Consider the following 25,884-nt stretch of genomic DNA (forward strand, 5'->3'; position numbering starts at 1 on the left):
GATAGTCTGGTCCACTGGGACCATCAAAATCACCTTAAAAAGGACTTGAGTTATGTTTCTGTGCTTTGACACCTTTTTGGATCATATTCCAAAGATTGTATAGCACCACCTCATTGTTCTATAAAACAAGGGACAGACCTAATGCTTTCACCAAGTTTCCAGGGCTTCTTTCCTGACCAGGCACTCTCAGCTGCTCTCCTCAGTGAGTTACCTCTTGCCCTCATGTTTGTACACAGGTTTTTTGCTCTATGAAGGGAAATAACTGTTGGTACCAGGTGTAATGCAGATCAACTCACTGCAAGTGACAGCAGAAAGAGGATAGGATCTTTCACTAGGTCTGTATATGAATATACTTTTTATAAAAGTATATAAAAATTAAACTTGCAAAGTCAGGGTAAGAGCCAGAATTTCTGCTCAGTTTGTGCTTCAGCAATATTTTGGAGTTCTCCCAAAATTCACTAAGGCAAAAATCTAACTTTTAGTAACTAGTGAAGGTACTTGTGAGTTACTGATTCTAGATTATTGATGCTTCATATCAAAACAGTAACAGCAAGTTTGGGAAAGTCAAGTGGAGCTTGTTAAATGAAGGGTTTTAGAGCAACTTCTCTTGTTCTTGTGTTTCTCATTTTCACCTGTGAAACACTGTCAGTTTGCCAGGACTGGAAGTCAGGTTCTATTTTATAATTGCCCAGTTTAATTAGTACCAGCATGTTAGTGCACTGACTTTATCTAAGATATTAAATCACATAATTGACACTTTAAATATTGTAAAGTGTGGAATTGAATTATGGAGGATTGGTCCAACAGGGTATAAATTCCTTTTTTTTTTTTTTTTTTGCTACTGAATCTTTTAATGTTGATTGCTAAAGCTGGAGAGGTTTAATTTAAAGTGTAAGTTTTTGGAAATACCAACATAGATTCTAAAAGATAGAATTTACAAGGGAACTGGAACGTGGATGCACTGTTTACCTGGATGATACCAAAAGATTATTTGTGTGCTTGAAATGCAGTGCCCAGGGATGGGCAGCCTGGATTAGTGGAAAGTGTTCCTGCCCAGGGATGTTGGAACTGGATGAGCTTTAAGGTTCTTTCCAACCCAAACCATTCCAGGACTCTGTGACTGGTTTGGAAAATATAGTGTAGTAAATTTAACTCAATTTTAATAGCATTGCTACAGACAATGTGTGAGTCTAGGACTGCCCTGGGCATTATAAGCTTTTTTTATACCTTTCTACTGGACCAGACTGGAGGAATCCTAACTGATATTAAATGATAATTTTTGAAATCTTAGTTTATTTCAGTGTTGCTCCGAACATAAAAACAAGAAATGTGCTCTTATAGGGAGTCCCTCACACACAGATGAAGGAGAATAAAATTATCAGACAGAAGGAATTAGGATTTTGAAATGTGATGACATAAAAAAAATGGGATGTAATTTAGCATTACAGAATGCAAGGTCATGCATCTCAGGACTAATTAGTTTTTTTGGTTTAAGATTTGAAATCAGTTGGAAGTGACAAGAAGCTGTTGGAGCATTAAAACCAGGAGATTGAGATGAGTCTGAGATGTGCTTCTGCAAAGAGAATGTCTTTCTGTAAAGCAAGATGGCAAAACAGGGATGTGTAATATAGATATAGAATTATTTTATCTGGAGTATTCTGGAAGGTGATTCCATCTGGACAGCACAGGAACTCCTCCAGAGGAGAGATGAATCCAGCACATCACAGATGTAAAGAAGGGCTATAAGGAGATTTGACATAATTGAGAATTTTTGCCATGGGGAGGCTGGAGTGTGTAGCATGTTTAATCCAGTAAAACAGATCCTGGGAAGTGCAGTGAAGGAAAGCATGGAATGCTCCAGCCACTCCAGGTTGGAAACAGAATGAACTGAGCAGGCCTTCACCGGCTGTGAGGATCCAGCAATGTCATCACAGGACTTCTAGTTCCAAAGAATAAATAACAGAGCGTGCAGGAACAGGAGGCAGTGGTTGGAACCTGCCTTAGCACCACCCTCAACTGAGTGCTTTGGATGAGATTTCTGTACTGTGGGACCCTCACTTGGGAACAATCAAACTTTTGCTACAGTGAAACTATGGTTTCACAAACTGCTGGTGCACAAAATTGGCATCCAAACGCCTCCAGAATGAAATGATTTTCTTTTCCTAAATAGCAATAAACAGTGTTTCACTTCTGTCCTCACCACGGTGTCTTCCAGCCATCCCAAGAAAGCTTTGGTGACATTGGCAAGAAAATAATATTCTGTCATTGGTCATTTTTCTCTTGAGGACACCTCATTATTTCCTCCATCAGTCAATGTAGGTTAAAAAATAAAATCAGATCATTTAGCTGAGGATCTGCTAATAACTGTTGTAATTTTGACTTGAGGCACCCAGCCTGTGCTGTCACCACGAGTTCAGTGTTCCCAGGGGCTGCTGTCAGTGCTGGGGAAAGAGGTCACTTTTTAATAGCTCAGTTCCTTGTTTTCAGCTTGTAGTGCCATCGAATCCCATGTTTGTGGTCGTTCCTCCACTGCAGAAGTGTTGTGGCAATTAGCTCTGGGAAGGTGAGGAATGTCCCAGCACAGCTGGCTCGGAGCTCTGGTGCTTGTGTGAGGAGTGGGATCAGTGTAACTGTTTGAAGAGCTGGTGCTGTGACTGGGATTCGGGTCAGGTGTACTTAGAAAGTCTCTAGTCGCTGTTCACACTTGCCCTGCAGCTGGATGAAGATGATCACTGGTTGTACCATCTCCACCTCTGTGGAAAGAGAACGTTAAACCAAAACCTGACTTACACAGCTCTGGTATAATCTATATATCTGAAACCAAGTCCACTCACTTGGATTGTTTTTAGTCTCTGTGCTCATAAAATTATATCTGCTGGTTAAATAATGGGTTTTTTTTAAAAAATTCCATATTAATTATAGTCTCCGCTCTGGGAAATTCTATTAGTTTTCGCCACAGATGAGTGTTTTCAGATAAACAACATCTTTATTCCAGCTGGGACTTCATCATCAAGTTTATCTTAATTATCTAATCTTAAAATAGTCTTAAACTGCTAGAAAGGCTGCAGTATAGTCAAGTATCACAATTACTTCCTCCCTGTGAGACAGTGCTTTAGAATTAAAAAAAAAAAAGAAAACAAGCAAACAAACCAAAGCTGATATTGATAGTCTGGTGAGAAGTCTGTCTTGTATGAAGTGAAAATGTGATGGAAAACAGTTGTGCCTCCTGGGTACAGCCTGCCAGGCACAGTCATTTCCATGGAAAAACAATATCCTGCAGTCCCTGTCTCCTCCCTGGGGTGTTGGTTCAGCACATGGCAGATGCTCTCTCTGCTCTGACTGTCCCATGCCAGTCCTGACACAAGCACTCCTGTCCCCTCTGTTTCCAGCTGAACCCTGTGAAGGTGACAGCCAGGTGTCAGGCTGTGCCAAAGCTGTAGAAGTTATCCTGGGAGTTTACAAATTCCAGAAGTGCACAGAGATCCTGAATGTTTGAGTATCAGTGAAGTTTGTCCATGGACTCACAGACTGTCCTGAGCTGGGAGGGACCCAGAGGATCACCCAGCCCAGCCCCATCCCTGCACAGACACCCCAACAGCCCCACCCTGGGCACCCCTGGCAGCGCTGTGCCAACGCTCCTGGAGCTCTGGCAGCCTCGGGGCCGTGCCCATCCCCTGGGGAGCCTGGGCACTGCCAGCACCACGTGGAAGGTGGGAAGGTGTTGGAGGCTGGGAATGTGTTTTGAGGAAGATTCAGTGTGTGCTTATCCTGTTCATGAGTGTTTCCAAGTAACCTCTGGCAGGTGTCTGACCTGATCCAGCTGCTCTTCTGGTTTTAAACTGTGTGCAGTTCCCTGTGGTCCTTCCCTTTGCCAGTCACAAGTGTGTGCTGGTGAGGGGATTGTGAGAGGATTCTGGGGTAAAAAAAAAGTGGTTTGATGCCATAATTGTTAGAATAGGCTACAAAGTGCATAGGTAACAAAAGGAGATGCCTGATTAGCTTATTTTATTATTGTTTTTATCTTACTTTAACCTTTCAGGTACAAGCCTTAGCACACTGAATAAAGATCAACAGAGAGGCCATAGGACAAAACCACAGTCATAGACCATGGAATGGTTTGGGTCAGAAGGGATCTTAAAAAGGTGTGGCAGGGACACCTTCCACTTTTCCGGGTTGTTCCAAGCTCCATCCAACCTGCCCTTGGGCACTTGCAGGGATCCAGGGACAGCCACAGCTCCTGTGGGCACCCTGTGCCAGGGCCTCTGGCCATCTGAGTAAAGAATTTCCTCTTAAATTCTAATCTGAATCTCTTCTCCTTCATTTTAAAAATGCACTTTCAAACATTCTTTCACTCCATCTCTCTTACATTTTTGGCTGCAATGCCTAATGTGCAGTTAGCTCAAGTATCAGTATAATTGCACTCTGGTTATAATTGGATAAGTATATTTAATACCAATTCAGTTGATCAGAAACTGAATCTAATTTCTGAATGACTTAATGTCATGATCATAATCTTTTGAAGAATCATATATTTAATAAATCAGATTGTCACACAGGCATCTTAAAATTTAAATGACTTGTATAAAAATGGACAATGAATTTATTAGAAATTTTATACTTAGTTAAGCTGTGGAGCTGAAATCTTGAGGAGGACACTTATTAAAAATCTTTGCTTCTGAGTAGCTGCACTTTCACCTGGGGCTCTGGGAATGCATTACATTTTCATGGAGTTTCCTGGGCTGTTAAATACTGTATGCAGCTATACTCACAAATACCCTTTCATCTACCAAAATCAAATGGAAAGGTGCTTTATAGGGCTTGGCGAGGAAGTGGATAAAGCAGTATCATGCACAAGGTATCTGTCTAATTTCTGGAGATGGCATCATTCAATTTCAATTGCTTTAAAGCAAAGACAATTATCTTCTTAAATTGCTGGTAAGACCTTATTTCCAGATGTAAATATCCAGTAAAGGAGCTCTTTGTGTATCTGAATAGCACTTATGAACTTTGACTATTTCAGTCTAAGAAGAGCAATAAAGTTTGTCTGCAGTACTACCAAAAGTGTGGGGTTTTACACAGGTTTTACAAAATCCTCCAAGATTCCTGAAAGGAAATATTGATTTACTGTCAGTGAAACAGCTTTGAAGCTTGTTTCAAATTCAGATTTTTAGAATCTGCCCTTAACTGGGCCATTTCTGCTGCACATCCATCCCGACTGCAACAACAAGGGCTGGTGAGGTTGGGATAGAAAGCTCAGAGCACTTGGTACTTGGTTCACATGTCTCAATGGACCAGGGATTAAAAACTGACTGAAACCATGGTTCATGTGACAGAAAAGGGCTTCTTATTCCAAGCTGGTCATTCATTATACTGAGAAGTGATTGCTTTTAGATTCTTTCACCTAGTGCCTTTCAAGTCTCAGGAAGAAATGTTTTAAGGATTTAATGCTTCCCAGCAGACTTCAGGCTTGATGCTGCTTAAAAGGAATAAGAGCTGTGGACTTCAGAAAATCTGTCTTGAAAAATATTTTCCCTTGGAAATGTATTATTCTAAGTTTGAGCCTTAAACTGGAGGTTATCTGTAGAAAGACAAGAATAAGGCTTTAGATGATGGAATAGGAATAGTTTTCTCTATGTTCATTACCAACCTGTTTTTTTATAACGGCGATAGTACTGCCTGAAACTGTTCCAAAGTCAAGTGCACAGTGAAAATAAGATGGTGAAATGTCGTCCATTTTAAAGTTTGGAATCCCTCTAAAGTCAAGAACCTCAGCAGACACTGAGCTGTACACATCCTGTTATTAAGAAATCATTTTCCCCCATCAGTGGATGGAGACTGGAGTCCCTCATGGGGACTCCTTCAGCAGCACGTGGCTGCTGGGCCATTTTTGAGCCCACCTGTGAATTGTCACGGGCTGCAGGTGGCCAAGGATGTGACAGGGTAACACCCAGGGGGATGAGAGAGGCTGTGATGGCCCCTTAACAAAATCTGAGCTGTCTGTAGAGATAACTGCACCTGTGTTGAGGTTACTCTGGATTTTCTCCTCATTGCCATGCTACCCCTCATTAATAGAGAGTTTGGAATGCTGCAGCTCTGCTAAATGCACATTCTGGGTCAGGGACTGTGAGAGGAAGATTCATGGCTGTAATTAGAGAGGCACTTTGCACATATGCTTATGTAGTAGTAGGAAATTTGGTTAAACAGAAGAGGAGCTCTGTAGATTTTCAAGAACTCACAAGTGCTGTAAGGCAGAGACCTATTTATTCCTGGCACGTATTTACTCTGTGTTTTTCTCTTTGGGCAATGCATTCACACAGAGGAGGCTGGAGGATAAAAGCAAGCAAATATCTTTTTTTTTTTTTTTTTCCCCACACTGTTTCCAGTGTGCTGCAGAAGACAGAGGGGCTTCCAGGGCTTGGTGTTTACCCCACTGCACTGGGATTCTGAACAGCATCCTGGCTATTGCAGTGCAGTGGTTCATCAAGGGAGAAAATGTGGATAAAAAATGCAGAGGCAGAATAAATAAACTGAAAAAGCAATTAAAAGTCAGGTAACAAATGACTGAAATTCAAATCTGCAGCTGACTGTCAGTGCCTCAACCATCAGTCAACTGATGGAAGTTTACAAGAGCTCTTACAGAGTCCAGGATTTGCCCTCCTGTTCCCAGTCTGACTCCAGGGCACCTGGAAGCAGAGCAGCTGGAGAGCCACTGTCACTTCTGGGGCCGACTTGCTCCTGACACACTGAATGAAGATCATAGCTTGCCTGAAAACAATTTAAAATACATGTCTTTAAATATCCTTGACATTGCACTTTAACTGTAATTTGAAACAGTAACTGCCAGCAACAAGTGAAAGGGCATTTGGAAGAGATAACCTTGATCTGAGATATGTATAAAGTTGGAGCTATAAGGATTGTTAGGACTCAATAAAAGTTATTTATACAGCCATTCTCTGGGAGTAGCTTCCAATAACAAAGTTATTAAATTTAGCATGATATACCACTGGCAAGGCTCATTGCAAATTATTACCACTGTATTATTAGCCAATTAGATTTTATTTGCTGATACTCAATAACAGACGATAGCTGTCCTTTTATCTAAATCTGATACTTAACCAGGGTAAGTTGAGCTAATACTTGTCAAGCATGGTAGCTCAAATATCAAGAAGTTTTTAGAGTCCTGGACAGTGCTACATCTTTAATTGCACATGTTCAGAAGCAATTTAAACAAAATATCAGTACTGTTTATCAAAAATCAGCTCACTTCATTAGAATCTTCTCCAGGAAAACATTTGAACTACTGATAGTTCTTTTTGGAACTGTTTAGAATACAGATGGGATGTGTGTGTGTGTGCACATGGACATTTTTGTCCTCATGAAGACTGTGGGTAGTTTTCTGTGAGTGCAAAAGTAAGATGCATTTTGGAAGTTCAGCACTGAGTTAATTTACTTCCCTTGGCCTCATTTGGGAAGTTAATGGAATGATTAGAGAAATGCCAGTCCAATAAAAACTTAAATTCTTCTCTGAAAAGGGTATGCCTGTTCTAGTTATATTTGATTGCAACCAGGTTGTGTTTAGTTCTATTCTGTGTTTGGTGGTGTGGCAAGAAACCAGACTTCCTACCCTTATTTAAGCCAACCCTTGTGTTTTATGACCATGAACTTCCAATGAAACATCTCCATTAGAAAGAGATCTTCCTCCAAAACAGGAGCCTGAGCAGCAGAACAGGGAAAGGAGAAAGATTGGAAGTTTTGCAGTTGCTGTTGAAATTCCTGAAATGGTGCCTGTTGAGACAATATTTTATTCATCACCAAAGATAATGTGAGTCAGTCAATGGCTGCTTCTTGCTTGGAGTTCAAACACATTAATTTGAAGTTTGTATAAAAGCTTATTGAGAATGAGAGGCTTGCTAATGGAATATAAAATAAGTGAGAAACAGCTACTTCTAGACAGGTTCTTCTGCCTTGTAGAGTAAAAGAAGGGTGTAATTTAAGTATCCATGTGACTGATAAAATGCTGAAATGAAGCAAGTCAACAGAGAGCTCTGACTGATCAACACTGATCAGCAGCTGAGGTAGAATTTAGTGGAAATGCACTATAAATACAATGTTGGACAAGCCTGTTAAGATCCACTGAATAATTAGCCCTAAGAACTTTCAGATACTGGAAAAAAAGAAAAGCAATGTTCCCTTTTTTTTTTTTTAAGAAACAATGAACACCCACAGATAGCTTTTACTGACAAATATAACTAAGCACATGTTCAACAGTCATGGCTAACAATTTAGGGTGAATTTTTGGAATACAAAACAGGATTATTTTAGGAAAAAAATTGTCTTGTGACTTAAGAAATGAATTGAAGCAAAGTAAGGCTTTTTTTAATATTTAGTCTACAAGTATAGCAGCAAGTGTGTGCTACAAATCTGTGTTTTTAAAAAGAAATCTTCATTCTGTCATACTATGACTAAAGCAGGAGTCTCCTTCAGTGGTGGAAAGCCATTAAATTTATAGACTGAAAGATTATTAGTTAGAATCTTGAGAAAAGTTGGTGGGGAATGTCTGTTTAAGGATCTTCTATGGGTTTGATAACCTGTGTTAATTTTACAAGTTTAATTTCCTTGGAACAGGCAAGTCTGAACATTCTTAGCATAAATCTTGGTGTGATGCAGCAGACTGGAACTAACTGAACTTGGAAAGTCGGGGTTCTCTGAAAAGGTGCAGGGTATTAACTGACTATTTTAGTAGCTTGAAAAAATAATAATTCAATCAGATTAGAGATATGTACAGATTTCTAGTATTAACTTATGCTTAAAGCAATAAAATGTTAATATTGAGCTATTGAAATAGTGACAGCTCAGCTGTCAGTAGCAAAAATGTATTCCTGGTATTAAATAAAGGACATACATTTTTGTAAGGCAAGTTAGATGAGTCATCCTTGATTTGGACATATAAATTGAAACAAATGACATTTAGTGTTAGTTTTAGTTCTGGGATACTTCAAAGTGATTTCACTGATCCGTGGTGGATTATAAGTACAGAATTAGTAATGAGTATTTGAGCAGGTCTGGGGCTCAGTGATGAGACACAGAGGGAAAATTCAGCAAAGAGAAACCTGTAATGATGAATTTAAGGAAGAGAACTCAGCATAAAGTGACAAGTTCAGGGCATGGAGCTTAAACACTCATTCCATGCAAGCCAGGATCCACGAGGCTTGCTCTGCTCCATTGGGATTAGGAGCAGAACTGATAAACTCTGTCAGGCTCTGCTGCACGTTTGGGACCAACACTTCTGCAGGGAAGTGCTGGAACGAAAACTTGTTATTACTGGGAGGGCACTTGAGGTGTTTCATGTGACAAAGCTTCAGCTGCCTGTTACTGGTGATGCTCCTCATGGACACCACAAGTGATCCCTTACTCAGGGGAAGCAATATTTTGATTGTAGCAAGGTTCCTATGCAAGGAACCTCCAACTATTGGTTTTATCCCTGCATGAGGGATGTGTGTGCATGGAAACTGTGCTTGGAGCTGCTTCAAAACATGTGGGAATAGATAGGTAACACTGAACCTGCAAAGGCAGCAAGGTCATAGGGTCTATAATTGGAAAAAGACTTAGAAAATGTATAAATACATGCTGAGAGTATGAGTGTCTTCCTTCATGGCTTGATAGCACTTGAAATCATAATTCCAGTTTTGAAGCAAGGAGAGCTTTTCTAAACTGCATTCAGGATTTTCAAGGATTACATTGATTTCGGAAAAAAACCCTCAAAACTCTGTACATATATATTTTAATTCTAAAGATAAATAATTTTCATTGCTGTTTTTAAAAATAAAGACAAGTTTTCTGTACGCTTCCCCCGTAATCTGGATCGCCAGGGCACAGAACACGCAAAAAGAATGAAATTTAGTCAACTCTAACAAAAAGGCTTCAAGCTTTGGCCAGGCAGTTGTTACTGGTATCTCAGAGAACTGTCACCTTCCAGAGCATAGAGAAAACTGTCTCTGCTTGCATGCAAATTTAGCAAGACTAAGTCAAGAGTGAGATGTCAAGACAAGGAACAGAAGTGTCTTGTGGTGGGTGAATCACTCCTCGACCATGGGGACTGACACTTGCAGCAGAAACCAAACCAGGTGGGATGAATTTGAGGCATTAGGGGAATCACTGATGATTGTTTCTGAACCCCAAACATCTGGATGCCTCGAGAGAAGCACTTCTGTGAGCACCAGCAGCTGAGAAGCCTGGCAATTGTGTTTAATGGTTGAGTGACTCACCTGAATCTGTGCAAGGTCTGAGCCCAGTTCTGGAAGAACTGACATCAGAAAAAAAGAAGTTATGAATGCTTTACTTAAGAGTTTATTCCTTCTTACACACTGGGGAATCTATTCCCCAGTTTCTCCTGGTGTGGATCCTCTGTTAGCTAATGAGGCATAAAAAATGATCAAAGCTTTCCCTGCAATTTGAGGATTCAGAGCATCTTTGTCTCCCTTGTAGAGTCTGAGTTTAAATACACCCTGAATGCATGGTGCCCTTCGACTCAGTCAAGTTAACTTTTTTCTCTGGAGAAACCTGTTTTTTGAAAATCTGTGGCTATAGAACAAACATTTGGTTAGGATAATAAAATACTAATTGAAATTAGCCAGTTGCAAGAGCAGGTAGATATGCATTTGATGTCTTCTGTCTTCATCTTTCTGGAAGGACTAGAAAGCACATAAAGGGCTTCCTGCTCTTCCTGAGTGAGGAAATTCCAATATTCCCTGATTTATCCCATCTTAAAGCAATTCAGCACAAGCTTTACATGTATATTTTCATTCTTCATTCTCTCCCACTTCCAGAAGAATATACAGTAAGATTTCTCAGGAATTTGCTGTATGAATTCTACAGTCTGAAAAATAAGTTACAAATGGATTTTTATACAATAAATCCCACACTAGGAGTTACTTTAATGAGCCAAATGCATCTTTTCCAGCCCTGGTAAACAAGAATGTCTCTGGAAGGGATGAGAATGAATGATCAGGAACAGTGGTGGTTTAATTTGTAGAGTTTTATAGTTCATAAGCACTGCCTCATCCTAACAGTGTTTGTTTCTTCCTTTACTTGATTTGCATTTTGTGGGTTTAAGATAAAAATTGATAGAGTAAATATCAGCTCTCATGAATGTTTCAAAAGGAATATTTACTAAAAAGTGTTCATGCTTTCTTAACTTTTGCCCATTTTGTTGCTGTTTGGGTGTTATTGTTTTTTTTATTTGTTTTGTTTTGGTTTTGTTTTCGTAAATGAGAGAAATAGGTACTTCTTTTTGGAGGAATGGTGGAGTGGATCAACGGGACTGATGTTCTCATTGTCCCTATCCCTTTCCCACTTTGGGATTGCTGTAAATGCCTGATCAAATGATATCTGCTGCTCTGTTTGCTGTGTGTGTTTAGAACCACAGGATAACCAATGAGGCTTCTCACATCAGTGTGTCTCTTTATCCCCTTTTAGAAGTATTGTGTTTTTTATCTGGTGAGTCTGTGAGAGTTTGACATTGGATGACTTTATAAAACATTCAACTAATTGGATTTGTTAAAATAAATAAATCAAACACTAATTGGAATGTGCCCTGCCATTATTTTTGCTTACTGAATTAGATATTATGGCGTGAAGTTCTTTTTATCATATTTGTGCACTTATTTAAACACCCCCCTGGCGCACACTTCTGCAAATTCAATTATATATTCAAAGGAGCCATTCAATTTATGCAAGGCTGGTTTACATATAATCCAGGGGCAAGTCTCAGTAACTGATGATAGGTCTGCTCAAGATTAATTAGCATCACTCAGATGAGCAGTGGCATTGTTACAAGCCCGCAGTGTAAAACAAGGGATATTTTATCCTTCTTATGTGAGCCATTATTTGCCTCAATATGACCCTTTTCAGAAAAAGAAAAGCGTTCTTGTTTAGATTTCATTTTGTGAAAAGAGTTTAATACCACCTGTGTTATCCAACAACATCAAAGCCATCTCCATTCCCTTGTCGGCCCCACTGAGCAACTGTGTTTGTTTAATTTTTAGCCAAGCAGGAAAAAGGCTCCAAATATCCCAATTTCTTTTCCAAAAACCCTCATTCTTGCTAACAATTTATGAAGATCCAGCACCCCATTTTGGTGATTGTGTAAATGTTGTCATTTTCCTCAAGCTACTCTGTGATATGTGACTGAAATGATAACATGAAGTTAATGGTAACTAAATTCATCCAGTGGTTGCTCTTCCTTTCCCTTCAACTTGAGGATTATTTTTTCAAGGTTAATGAATAGCCCTGTTCTGCCTCTAAGCAGACAGATTTCAGCCATGGATGATTTCTTTGGGGATGGATCTAACCTCTTCCTGTCTTTATGTTCCATCATATTTGGGTGTAGCTCATATATAAGTATCTGCATAGGTGGGGTGTCCTTGGAAGTATTGAATATTAAGCTTATTCTGACATCAGTGAAAACAACACTTCTGCTTGTTACTATGTCTACTTTAGTGAACTCCTAAAATCTCTTCCATTTTCTGAACCTGACTGCCTGGAAGGGAAGCTGCAATGTCACACCTGCCAACTTCTGCAGAAAGTGGGACCACCACTGATGTCCTTGCTTGGCAAATATGAACACAAGTCACTGTGGCTACGTGGTTTTATCAAGGATTGGATATAAGGAAAAATTTTTTTACTGTGAGGGTGGGCAGGCCCTGGCACAGGGTGCCCAGAGCAGCTGTGGCTGCCCCTGGATCCCTGGCAGTGCCCAAGGCCAGGCTGGATGGGGCTTGGAGCACCCTGGGACAGTGGAAGGTGTCCCTGCCCCTCACAGGGGGGGCACTGGATGAGCTTTCAGATCCCTTCCAACCCAAACTATTCTGTGACTCTGTGACTGTTAAAGTAACCCCAAAATCTGTGATGTTCTGCTATATTGTCCTACTTTCCTGTCACTTTCTGATGTTTCTTTCCTATTCAATGATACAATATGCACTGCAACGGGGTGAAGAGAGGAGTTGTTGACTTTTTGGCTCACAAGTCACTGTGGCTCTGGCTCCCAGCTGAGCCTTTATTTAATTTTCAATTCTGCTCTCAGTGGACACAGCAGAGCAAGAAGCTGGTGGGCACTGACCCCCTCTTGGCCCCCAGGATTCACACAGGCAATCTGCTCATCTGAGCCCTTAAAATCAACTCCAGCTTTTTTCTCCTTGTCCTCATTTTCTGCAAATTCACCTCCACACTCCAATTCTGCTGCCTCTACTAAATTAATCCTTCTGGCTTATTGCCCTGTCACTCTGTGTTTGGAGGTTTCTCCACTAACCTTTTCTTTCTCTGAAATGTAGGTGTCTTGCTGCTGCTTTTAAGGCTCTCCATGGTCTGTCCTTTCCTTTCCTATTCAGCTGTACTACAAGGTTAGCTTTGACTTTCAGGCAAGGCACTTTAAAGCTTCCTCAGGTGTTGTCTTGTATCAGCAGATGCTCCCAATTAATTTCCACAAGATCTCACTGTGTCCCTTTTTCAGCTCCTCACACTCCATCTTCCTCAGCGAGGATAAAACCACCTGTTTAGCTGATTATGCCAGGTTATTGACAATTACATTCCCACTTCAATGAGCACTGCTGCCCCATATTTTGCTACTTATTGCTTGTTTAGCTTCTGGGACTTTGTAGCAGCTCCCGTGCAATTTTCTCTGTGTACAGAAGACCTTGCACAACAGTTGGGCTGGAGCAGAGGACGTGTTTACAATTCCTCCAAAGGAATAGCTCCCAGACAGCCCCATCCCTGTGTGCTGAGCAGGGGGTGGGGATGGTTTGTGTCTGAATTAAAGGGAATCTAGCAAAATGACAATGCCCCATGGAGGCTGAGAGCACAGGATTGGATTTTGCTTCTCACTCTGCTCGCTGGGATAAAGATGACTTTCATTGCTCACTCCTACACAGTCCAGGCTGCCTGGATCTTCCCTTAGAAATTTTTAATGAGCCTGTTCAATATTGTAATTTTGAACTTTTCACCTAAATGAGTTAAAAAAAAAAATAGGGAAATGGTATAGGTGTAATCCTGCTTGTTTTGACAGCTGGGAAGGCTTCACAAATGTGATAAATTAAAGGCAAGGGTTATTTAAATATTATAAAATCATGACAACTCAGAAATATTTGCAGAATCTACTGAAACAGGCAAGGTTTCAAGGGTCATAAAATCTATTAACAGATCTATTTATAATGAAAATATGTAATATATACAATTTTTAATTTTTAGGGCAAGATTTAAACTTTTTTTCTGATCTCTTTAAACTTATTTTCAGCAACAGAGTATCTTGGGGTGTCATGTACTCTAACCAACAAATCTTCCTAGACATGTTTGGTCAAGTTTTGTAGAACCATTTAAAAAAACAATTGCAGTTGGAGTACACAGAGAATCATTTAACAGAGTAAGGGATTGAGAGATATTAATGACATGAAATATATTTGTAATTGAGTTCCATAGGAACTGAGATGAAGTTTGGGTTTTCCAGAGGGATGGGTAATATGGGTGAAAATTAAAGAAGGCTTTAATGTCTTCAGTGTGGGGTAACCCTTTATTGCAGAGGAACCACAGGTCAGTGATGAACCAGGTGTTTATTCTGGGAGGGCAGCTGTGGGAAGGAGGGAGGAATCAGGAATATCTCTGTCCATACAGCTCTGGTTGGTGTCAGTGATGCTTTGTGAAGGCTGACCTAGAACAGGGACTGGACAGAGCTAGAGAATAAAGCAGGGATTTATTAAAAGGATCTCCTCAATGGATCCACCTTGGGCAGCACCAGAGCCCAGCCAGGGCTGCAGCCAAGAGGAACCAAAATGGTCCCAAAATGCACGAGCGCTCCCGGGGGCTCTCACTGGGATCAGCTCTGCTCCATTTGCACCTTGCAGTTCATTGTCCCATTCCAGCTTTAGCCCAGGCACTCCCATCCTGCTTGTTTTTCTCTCTTCAGCCCACGCTGTTTGTGCTCCTGGGCCTGAGATTTGGATCATTTGTCCTTGGTCCCCAGCTGGAGAAGGAATTGTTTTGTCTCCCTGCTCTGTGCAGAGAGCTCACCATCCCCTAATAAGAAGCTCAGACACTAAAGCAGAACAGAATCTGAAAAATATAAAAGCTAAAACCTGAGGCATCATCAGGAGCCATTGGTGCTTGGCTGGCAGAGCAAGGGAGCGTTGCCCTGAGCACTGTGCAGCCCTGGTGTGTTACATGTGCCCAGTTTCTTTGGAGTACTGGGATCTGCAGAGAACAGTGATCCTTTCTTCCCTAAGAGGAAACCAAATCTTTATAGACACAACTTGGGCATGATACAAGTCTAAACTGAGTTACCCAGACCCCTGATCCAGTGGATCCAGTAGTGAAATACTTTGGTAGGATGGGTTGGGTGGAGGTGAAGAGTCCCATCATAAGGGACACCAGTGTGGAACATCCTAGGGAATAAACAATCTCTGTTCCTCTGTGTGACCCAAGTTTCAAAGATCTGCACTGGAATACAAAATTTCATTCCACAGTTCCTGGATTTCCCTTGATTCACAGGTGTTCAGGCAGCTGCCAATGTATTTATGAGTGTTAACTTCTTCCAAGTATTTCAGGAATTGCAGTAAAGATCTTTCAGTCAGCAGCCTGGGAGGTGTGAATGCCAGTTGACATCTGCTGCTTCTCATTCTCTTGTTCAGAAACTACAAGGCCATGCTCAAAAGTATTGATTTGAACGACCTTGAGGTAGCTCTGTGTGTTCATGGACTGCACAGAAATTTGTGTTGTTACATTTAGGGAATGGTTAAAGCCAGGTTAAATATAATCAAAACTTAAAAGTAAAAAGAAGTGAGGCCTTGCTGTACTTGTTGGTCATTTGCATTCCTCCTTCCTTTTCCTGATTTTTAAAAAAATATCTTTCTTGGAGATTCATGCAAATATTCCTGCATGGGGGTATCCTGTAGAAGTGTAGAACTGTCCTTGAAAATAACAGCTTGAAACAAAGGGGACTGATCTTAGAAACAGTAGTGTGGTGGGAAGAAAGCAAAGGCTTCCAGTGGATATAAAACATGGAAAGTACACAGATATTTTTTGGACATCACCTTTGGAGCTGCATGAAAAATAATGTTTAGGAAATGCGTTTTATTTATTTTTATTTCCTTTGTAAGCTTGGGTACAAAACATCTAAATAAAAGGCCTACCACAAAGAAAGAGAGAAAATTAACCCAGAAATGTTTTCATTTTTCTTGGTTTTAGGTGGTTGTTCATTTGATGAGCACTACAGTAATTGTGGTTACAGCGTCGCCTTGGGAACCAATGGATTTACCTGGGAGCAGATCAATACCTGGGAAAAGCCAACAATGGATCCTGCTGTCCCAACGGGTGAGTGAGGAGCCTCATCAACAATGATGAGATGCAATTCTTGGAGAGAATCAGATGTTATTGCTGTGTAGCTGTGTACTGGCTCTGGGTACACACAAGAGTGGAGCAGGATTTCATTCAGCGATAAAATTTAATTTTAATTTTGTGTTAATTTTGTGTTCAAAATATTCTGGCAACAGAATTCATAGATGTGAGGTGGCTTTTTGCAACGTTTGCTACTGGATATCCTTACAGAATTGTTTTACATTTCTTATTCTTATTTTGTTTCTCATTTAGCAGAGAGGAAATGTTTTGGATATACAACTCTAAGGTTCAGCCAGCTTTTGGCATGTTTCTGGATGAGAGAGTTATCTGGAGGTTACCAGGTTCATACTGGACAGGCCAGAAGAAGTAAAGTCTTAAAATGTGAGGAAATACTGTATATTCCAGTTGCCATTTAGCACTCAACTGATGGTTTTAAATTCCAATTTTGAGAAAGACAAGAAAGTTCCTAAAGAATTAGTTGTGGTAGCAAATGCTTGATTAGGCTGGGACTTGGGACAGGAGAATTTTCATGTGCAAAAAAAAAACCGTTTCCAGCAGTGAGAGTTACCAGAGTTTCTAACTTACTAATATGTACTGAGTATGGTGTAGACTTCCATGTGTTAGTTGGAATATTCTTAGCAGAGCTCACGGTGGTGATAATTTCCTGGTTTTGTTTTTCATTGGAAGTTACCATTATTCTTTATATGGGAATGAATTCTCTAGCCTTAAATTGCTGTGGAATGCTTTGTTTACATTGAAAAAGAACTTGATTTAAGAAAACACTTTAAAGTTTACTAAAAATCCTACTTTGTCCATGTTGGTTGCCACCTAAAACAGCGATGCAAGTCTCTTTCAGGCACACAGTGGCAAAAAGACTTCATTCAGCTTGTAAAGACTGTGATTTCACTCCTAAAAAAAGAAATATTTGTTCTGGTTAGCGCATTGCACTGTGACAGGATGAGCTACGTGGAAGAACAGAATATAATGTTGTTCATGACATATTCTTATGCCTGTAATTATTGGGCTAAGAGACTTGTAATTGCTGGCTGCCTGGAAGGACACGGTGTGGAGCTGAGACAGCAATAGCTCCCTGCCACAGCCACTGACAGACAGCCCAGACCCCACTCCTGGGTGCTTGTCAGTAAAAAACCAGCTCAGGAGACACCAGCCTGGCTGGGCTTCCTCCAGCACTGAAAGCTATTTGAGTTTTGTGGGTTTTAAATCATTTTATTATTGGAAATTGCTCAGAATAGGAGCCTTCAAAATGTGTCACACTTTGGTTTGGCTGTGGCATCCCCAAAGGAGTTAACTGTGGAAGTTGCAGATTTTTAGTCCTGTCTGTAAGAGTGTATTTCATGACTCTGGATGTTGTTGTGTTTTAAATGATGGTAATTTTATCTGTGAGGGTCTTCAGATTTTGGTTCATTGTTGTGTCCTTATTTTGTGTCCTTGGTAAAGACCAAGCAAAACTTTGAGTTAACTGATCCCAGAGGGAAGAAGTAGGAATTTACACAATTTTGATGCAATTGAGAATCTGGAACAAATGGGAAGGTTTAGATGGCTTGCACTGGATGAGTTCAATGCTTTGTTAAATCCAAATGCTAAAGGAAACCCTTCCTGGTCTCCTTATGGAGGTGTTTTGTCATCTGAAATACCCTGGAACCATGGAGGGGTCAGCAGAAATCACAGAGCTGGAAAAGACCTCCGAGGTTATTGACTCCAATGATTATCCCATCCCCAAACCATGCTCCCACATCTCTGTGTTTTATGTGCCACATCTCCTCATTTTATGAATTCTTCCAGGGATGGTCACTCCACCACTTCCCTGGGCAGCTGTTCAGTGCTTGACAGCCTTTTCAACAATGAAATTTTTCATAATATCCAATCTAAACAACAAAAGACAAGCAACAGCCTGGAATGACATGATTAAAAAAACCCGAAAGCAACAAACCTACCCAAAAAACCCCAACCCCAAACAAACCACTCCATAGACACAAAAAAATACCCCCATGCCAACCCCAGAACATCACAGTGTAGTTTCTCCAAATACTTGTGGTTTCCCCCTTTCTTTGATATCTGGTATAATGAAAAAAATATCTAGAGATACTCCAGCAGCTGCAAATTTACAAAAACAAAAAATGCAGAAAACGTTATTGAAGTTAAGAGGCAAAGGTAAAGCAGCCATCAAGTGGGAATGTGCTGATATAGAAATACTTTGTAAGAAGGTTTGAAGGAGCGTGAAGGGAAATGAGTCAGTTCCTGATGTGACTGATTGATGTCACAGGACTGTTCACAGAAAACAAAGGGCAAAATCAGTAGGTGGAAAATCATGGACCACAGCAAATGGGTAGAGAAGGGCCTGGTGTAACAAACCCTATGTTTTCAAGAGCTGTCCAAGTCGTGCTAACCTTGGAGTAAATTGTAGTGTTCAATCAGACCCTCTGAAGCTGGTGAGATTTTTGGAGCTATTATTGAGAATCTGTCGCTGGCTAGAATTGTGATGTTTGTGTTGGTTACTCTTTGAAAAGCTGTTTGGTGGGAATAAAAGTTATTTATTTAATATTCATGTAGAGGCAAAGCCAGGTGGATAAACTGAAGAACAGCATGTTCCACTCCTACAAGCAGGGACATCTTTAAAGCTGGAGTCCTAGAACATGTGATGATTGACTTTCCATTCCATTGAATTTCTCCACAGCAGCTGAGAGAAGCAGGGTGTAAATCCACTGAGCTGCAGGGTGTAAGAGGTGGTAACAAAGAGGTGTTCATGGAATAAGCACCCAGAGGCACAACAGAACACAGAGAGTGGTGGCAGGAGTGCCAGCAGGGCTCTGGGATGCAGTAATGCAGATTTTTATGTTGGGACCGTATTTTAAACACTGCCTTACATTTATAGCTGGAAATAGGTTAAAATTCTACATTGTGGAAGTGGTAAAAACAAAAAGTGAGCAGGAATTAGGTTGGTTCAGTGACACTGAGTCAGCCTGCAGTGCTGGAAGCGTGGCCAACCCCCAGCTGCTCAGCCCTTTCCTCTGGAAAACGTTTTGGCTTTCCTAAGTACCAGCAGATCCCTTTGAATTCAACCAAGCCACAGAACTGTGTCCTCCTGAATACTAATGATGCTGTCTAGCACTTTTTAAAGTCCTTTTCACTGCTAGATCTCAGACTGCTCTTCAAAGGAGGTCAGTACCATGAATGAGAGCCTGAGTCCCCAGAGCTGTGTAATTCGCTGCTGACACACTGCTGCAAAGGTCTCTGCCCAGGGACGTCGTTCTGGTCTTTATTTTTTTTAATTAAAATGTCAAAAAGAAAAAAAAAAAAAGCCAATTAAACTGCTCCATTAGCAATGTAGAAGTTTGTAGGCAATTTGTTTTACTCCGTTGCCAGCAAATAAAATGTTTCCCATGAATTCTGTGATTAATTCCTTAGGGCTGGAAGCAGTGTTAATTGGGGGATTAAGAACCAGATGTTTGTTGTTCTGAATAAATGTTTCAAAAACGTGGAACACATGAATGGTAGGTATCCAACCCCCAGATTTCAGTGGGACTCTGGTTCCACCTCCTTGCACAATAGCAGGAGTGATTATAACAAAATATTCTCTAACAGATGGGTGTTTACTTAAGCCTGAATACCCTCAGTGATGAGTATTCTGCAGCTTTTGGGCTGTTTGTTCCACTGTTTGAATTGTAGAGGTTCTCAAACCTTCATTTTCCTTTCTGTGGCTTCAACTCATTATATTTTTTTTCCATTTTTGAATCGGGAGAATAATCAGTTGTTCCTCTCTTATAACCTCTCCTATATAATAGCATGCAGTTAAATCTTTATTCTGCAGGACCAAATGTGACCCAGTCCTTTTAACTTTTGTTAATCATCTTGTTTTCTTCCCTGTGCCTTCAGTCATTATTTTCTCATCTTTTTGGGAATATTTGTTTGAAGTTGTGCCACCAAGCAAGGATTCAGCACTCTGCAGGCAGTGCTGGAAGGCACAAGACCAACCCAAGCTAGTCTGGGACCATGTGAGAGCAGGACTTGAGCTCTTTTGTGGCTCTCTTTTGAGGCACATGCTTGGTTAGCACAACAAAGAAATGTGTTTAAATCAACCAGGCAAAAGTACTGCTCTTACTCTCCATGTCACCACTCTGCAGCATTCCAAGGAGCTGGGACCTGGCTGCTCTGGCAGCAGTTGCAAGAATAATATTAATAATGAAAGTATTTAACATTTAAAGTTCAAAGTATTTTACTATCATTTGCTAATTAACTCCAACGGAGACTTAACCAGGGCTGACTAGACTGAAGTAATTACTTTAATTGTATTAAATATGATTCTATCTGAATGCAAAGGCATCGTGTCTTGTGTATTTGTGCAGCTGCATTCTTTGCTGTTAGATTTTAATCCCACGTTTACTTTATGAAGTTTTCCTGTTCCAGCTTAGCAGATAAACAGTCAGCACACAGAGGCTGAATTTCTGGCCCCATCTGCCTGACTGCTCACTTCCTTTCATCTCTGTAGCACTTAGAGCAAGTGCTACTTTGCTTTCACAGAAATAAACAATTATTCTTCCAAAAGAAATGGAGTACATGTGTGTATAAACATAGATCTGCATCTCTGCATGATCCATACCACTGCTGTTTCTTGCTCCACTGTTTTCCAGCTGGGCATTGTCTAAGAAACAGAAGTGTAGGTATGAAGAATTTATGGATTAGCAAAATGTTTGGAATAAATGATAATATTGAGAATGACATCACTTGTAGGTTACCTGGCAAGTTCAAATGGCCTCACTTTGCATCCTTATTCCACAAAACATCTTCTGCAAAGAGCAACAGGACCTGTTATTGTTGAAGGGTAATTTTGTGATAGAAATTGGTGCATTTTTATCTCACATGGAGTCATTTAGGTTGGAAAAGCTCTCTAAGATCATCAAATGCAACCATTACCCCAGCACTGCCAAGGCCACCACTAAAGCATGGTCCCAAGTGTTCCATGACATATTTTTGAATGTTTCCAGGGATGATGATTCTACTGCTGCCCTGTTCCAATATCTGACCACCCTTTTGGTGAAGAAATTTTTTCTGAGAACTAATCTAAACTCCACCTAAGTGGTGGGTGTTTTGAGATGATATTCTCAGGCCCAAATGGGTTCTGAGTATGGCCTTAGGGAGCCTGCACCCTGTGTCCCAGTGAAGTGAGCCCAGCTCAGAGCTGTTCAGGGTGTGCAGTGCATCACCTCCCCTGGATGTGATGGATCCTCCACCACGGCACCACTTACTGAGCAATCACAGCAGAACCTCTGTCTTTCCTCTAGCAGCAGAGATAAGGTTTGGGGGACTCTTCCCACACCTAAATGAGCATGTTCCTTTGTTCCAGGAACTGGAGGAGTCTCGGAGCTTCTCACTGGAAGAACAGAAGGGTCATCATCATTAGTGTTGCTCTGTGAAATACTCATTTAGCAGGCAAGCATCGAGATGTATCCAGGAATTCCAGATGGCCAAATTCCACTTGGGCTTCACTGAGTGAAGTTTTATGGGAGTCTAATAGGCCAAATGCTTTCCTGTGTCACCTTTGTCTTTTTGTGAGTGGCACCACGGAGTTACAGCAGGAATGGATAATTATCAAACAGCTTTCCTTCTGGAAGCTGATAACCCACACTGGGTGGGCAGGATGCTTTAGTTCTGCTCAGGAGAGGAGAGATGTGAAGCTACTGCTGACCTCTAGAAAGGCCAGAGACCCTCTGAGTCAGGCATTTGTCTCTTCTCCCTGCAGGCCAGAATGGTGCCAGCAGGAGTTAGACTCAATATTTGTAAATTTGAAAGGCGAGGCAGTAAAATTAACATTTCCACGTGTCTGAGTGTATTAATTCTTGCTTACAAGAAAATACAAAAAGAAACTTGTTAAAGGAATAAATTAAAATTCATCTGTGTATATGATGAATCATGATTCAGTTTTGTCTGAGAGGGAGAAAAAATTGGCTCAGCTGCCTGTATATCTTTTTCCACCAAAAATATTTTATGCAGGGGAAATTACTAAGAATGAGTCAAATATGTTTCTCCCTACTCCCCTACTCTTTCACTTCCATACAAGTAAATAGATTAGTCTGTAGCTTGTTATTGAACTCCAAGTAATTTCTCAGCTGTTAAGGTCTAAAGAGAAAGGGATCTCTGGAAAGTTTCCCCAATGTGTTTTTATTTTGCTATTTACTCTGCAGCCTCCTGAAAAAAATCTGTGTTTTGGGATTCTTTCTTGTAGTTGTAAATAATTCTTCCCCATTTCCAGAATTCCATCCCTGCTTGATGCTACCCTGAGTTTTTTTGGGATTGGTTGCAGGTGTTGGGTTTATTTTAGTGGATGTGCATGCCAATGTTGAGGATTCCAGGAAAGTGCACACTTTTGACCTAGTCATGAATGCAGCTTTGGGAGGAAAGCAATGAGAGGGAGTTTTTCCTGTCCTTCCAGCCTTCAGTTGCTCTGTTTTACTCTCTCCAGGCCCTAAGCCATCTCTATAACTCTTTCTGTGATGGCTGCTCTCTGCCCAGCACCAGGATTTAGGTGTCTCTTGGAGGAATGGGCTGTCACCCACACATTTTTACTATCTCGTGTTAGGTCTGGGTTGTCAGTAACTAAATCCAACCTGTGTAAATGTAGAAAATCTTGCTTATTCAGCAATGAAGACCATGACTATGAGCTGATTTCATACAGGTAGCAATTTAAATCCATGAGTTTTAAGAGTGATTCTTGCCAAATAGTTGCTCTGTCTCGTGTTCCTGTGTTCTAACACCCAGTAAAACCTTTCCTTTGGGATGGGGTGTACTGATTTTGTATGAAATAGAAACAGTGGGAGACTGTTTGACCTAAGTCTGTGGGGAAATTGCAGAACCTATAAATTAAGTATATCACACTTAGCTAACTAAGTGCTTGCTTTTAATGACATAAAAAGTAGATATAATTAAGAACATTTACCTCTCCAGAAGACTTCTGCTGAGAGGAAGTTACATCCCACTTTTAAATTCTGTGTCATTCCCATTGTAAAGGTGTGAGAGAATTTCTCCTCATGTGCTGTTGTCAGATGTCAGCAGAACCATCCTTCCACTTAGAGGGAGGTGGAGTTTTGGTACTGAAATCAAGCTCAGCAAAGATGTGCAGCCTTCAGTGAGCTCACAGGGTATAAAGAAATGATATCAAAGACCAGAATGGCTTCTAGGAAGTGTTTTAATAACCCTGAAGGGATGGCTGTCTGCTGGGAGCACACATAGTTCTGCACCTTGATGTGTTAAATGGTACATTTGAACCGTTGTCACTCTCTTTCTGACCCTTTCCTGCGAGAGTTTCCCCAAACAGAGCTGTTTGTGAGTGTCAGGACCTTCCCATTATCACCATTAGTGAGCTCATGGCACTTCTACAGCACTGCCACAGCATCACTCAGCATCACCCTGGGAGGAAGGACAAGCAAGCTGCTGGTGAACTCATTTCTCCCGCATGGTTTCAGCACAGAAACATTAATTTTTCTCAGCACCTGTTGGCTCTAGCAGGAACTGATGCCTCTCAGCATCTGAGCACACAGCCTGTGTTTTTTATAATGTGTTCTTTTGAGCTCTGCTAGGACATGCTGTCCAGATGCCAACGTGTTAAAACTGGTTTTTGTTCGAGGGCTAAGTTAGGGAATTTTATAACCACACCAGTGGAAAAATATTTCTCATGAACAGCTTCAAACTCTTCAGGAGATGGGAAACAGAAGAAATGGGTTTCTTCCACATAGATGAAATTTAATATAAATTCTATTGAAATAAATGTGACTGCAGGAGTAAACAAGGTGCATAGGTAGAATGAGGGATGGGGAAGGTCTTTCTGACAAAAATTAAATACTAAAATCAATAGATGTGAAGTTAGTGGATATTAAGGAAGAGGCAAAGCAGTGCGTATCTAGGAGCAGAAGTTTTAGGAGGAAGAGATAAATTCTAGTGCTTTTGAAGGAACTGAATATTAGGGAATATTGCAGGTCTAGTGAGGGCTGAGATTTGTAACAACATTTGAAGAGTGAATTTTTGAATAGACAGAATTGTGGCTTTATTTTTTTTTCCTTCTCTAAAACTGTGAACCTGCTCTGCACTGGGTATTTTTCCTTTTATCTGCAAGGTTTGCGAACAGCCTAGAGATGGACAGGTCTAACAGGAAAGAAGTTCCAAAAGAAGAGTGACCTGGGAACCTGCATGGGGCAGGTTCAGACAGACCAAAATTTGAAAGAGGGAAGGAGAAGGCCATGAATGAACAGACAAATACTGACAGATAAGGATTTACAAAAGGAAATGTTGGGGAAATCAGAGGCAAAATTACTCTTCAGCATGATCCAAGAAAGCAACTGAGGCATTAAATAGGGATTCAAGGCAGAGGGTGAGCAAAATGCAGGAAAGCAGGCTAAGGCTGTTGCTCAGCCCCTTATGAGCCTTGGTAGCTCTGAGTGAATGCTCTGCTTTTTGGAGTTGTTTAACATAGAGTCAGTGGAATTCTCCTGAAATCCCTTAAATTCAGTGGGAGCTGGGTGTAATCTCTTAGAGGGACTCTGTGCTGCAGTGAATTGTCTGGCTAATGCACTTTTTTTCCCCCATTTGTCTCTTGCCCACTGAACTCTCTTCTTTCATCTTTCTTACTTTTTTCTGTAGTTTTTTACTTCTGTCACCTGCCATCACACCACTTAACAGACTCCCAGCACCTGAGTACAGAGCTATGGAAGAACATCCAAGGTTGCAGTGTTAAGAATTATTTAACTCATGCAGTTTCTTTACCACAAGCCCTATTCAGTGTATAGTGAACTAACTGTAAGTCTTTCTGCCAGCTTCAAAATAAACAGGATGGAGACTCATAATGACCAGATTTTCAGATGCTTTACTATTTAATTAGAAGAATACAGATTGTTTGATGGAATGATAATAACAACCTCTGATCACTGGTTCCAATGAGAACTGTTCTATTGAGAACTTGTGGGGGAAAGTTCATTTTTCATGCTTAGAAAATATTAGCATTTGCTATTGCCAGTATCAGATATTTAGGGTGTGTAATTTGGCACATGAAAAATGCTGGCTTTTAAATCTCTTTTCCAAAAGTCATTTATATATGTACAAAAGCAAGTTGATAGCAACAATATTAATATATCCTCATGGAAAAAAAATAATGTAAGCTTCTCCTACACAGGCAATCCAACCTCCTCTGTGTCATTCACCTCCTTTAGAAGGGACTGGAAATTGTTGTGCTTGTATTCCTTTGAGATGTAAAGTTGTTACATTACAAATTATCGCTTGTTTTCAGTATTGACTAGATAAATAAATGCAATTATGTTTATCAATGTTGAAAATTAAGCAACAGAAAGCAATTGTGTGTGTTTGAGGATCTTTTCAAATGAAAAGCTGTATTCACTGAATTCTCATCGGCTCTTTTTCTCCCTGACATGTTTCATGATGTGAGTTCTCAATTGAATGAACAGCTGCAGTAAAAATGGCACCAGCCAAGTCACAGGGAAT

General features: G+C 40.6%; 1 protein-coding gene across 1 annotated transcript in view; it reads left to right on the top strand.

The window, feature by feature from the left end:
* Positions 1–25,884, top strand: part of PTPRT (protein tyrosine phosphatase receptor type T) — a 442,398-nt gene that overhangs the window by 101,017 nt on the left and 315,497 nt on the right. Inside the window, exon 2 of the mRNA XM_053958427.1 lies at positions 16,231–16,356. Coding sequence (XP_053814402.1) covers positions 16,231–16,356 — 126 coding nt within the window. The remainder of the gene's footprint in view (positions 1–16,230; positions 16,357–25,884) is intronic.

This window comes from Vidua chalybeata, chromosome 17, assembly GCF_026979565.1.
Source record: "Vidua chalybeata isolate OUT-0048 chromosome 17, bVidCha1 merged haplotype, whole genome shotgun sequence".
Classification (NCBI taxonomy): Eukaryota; Metazoa; Chordata; class Aves; order Passeriformes; family Viduidae; genus Vidua; species Vidua chalybeata.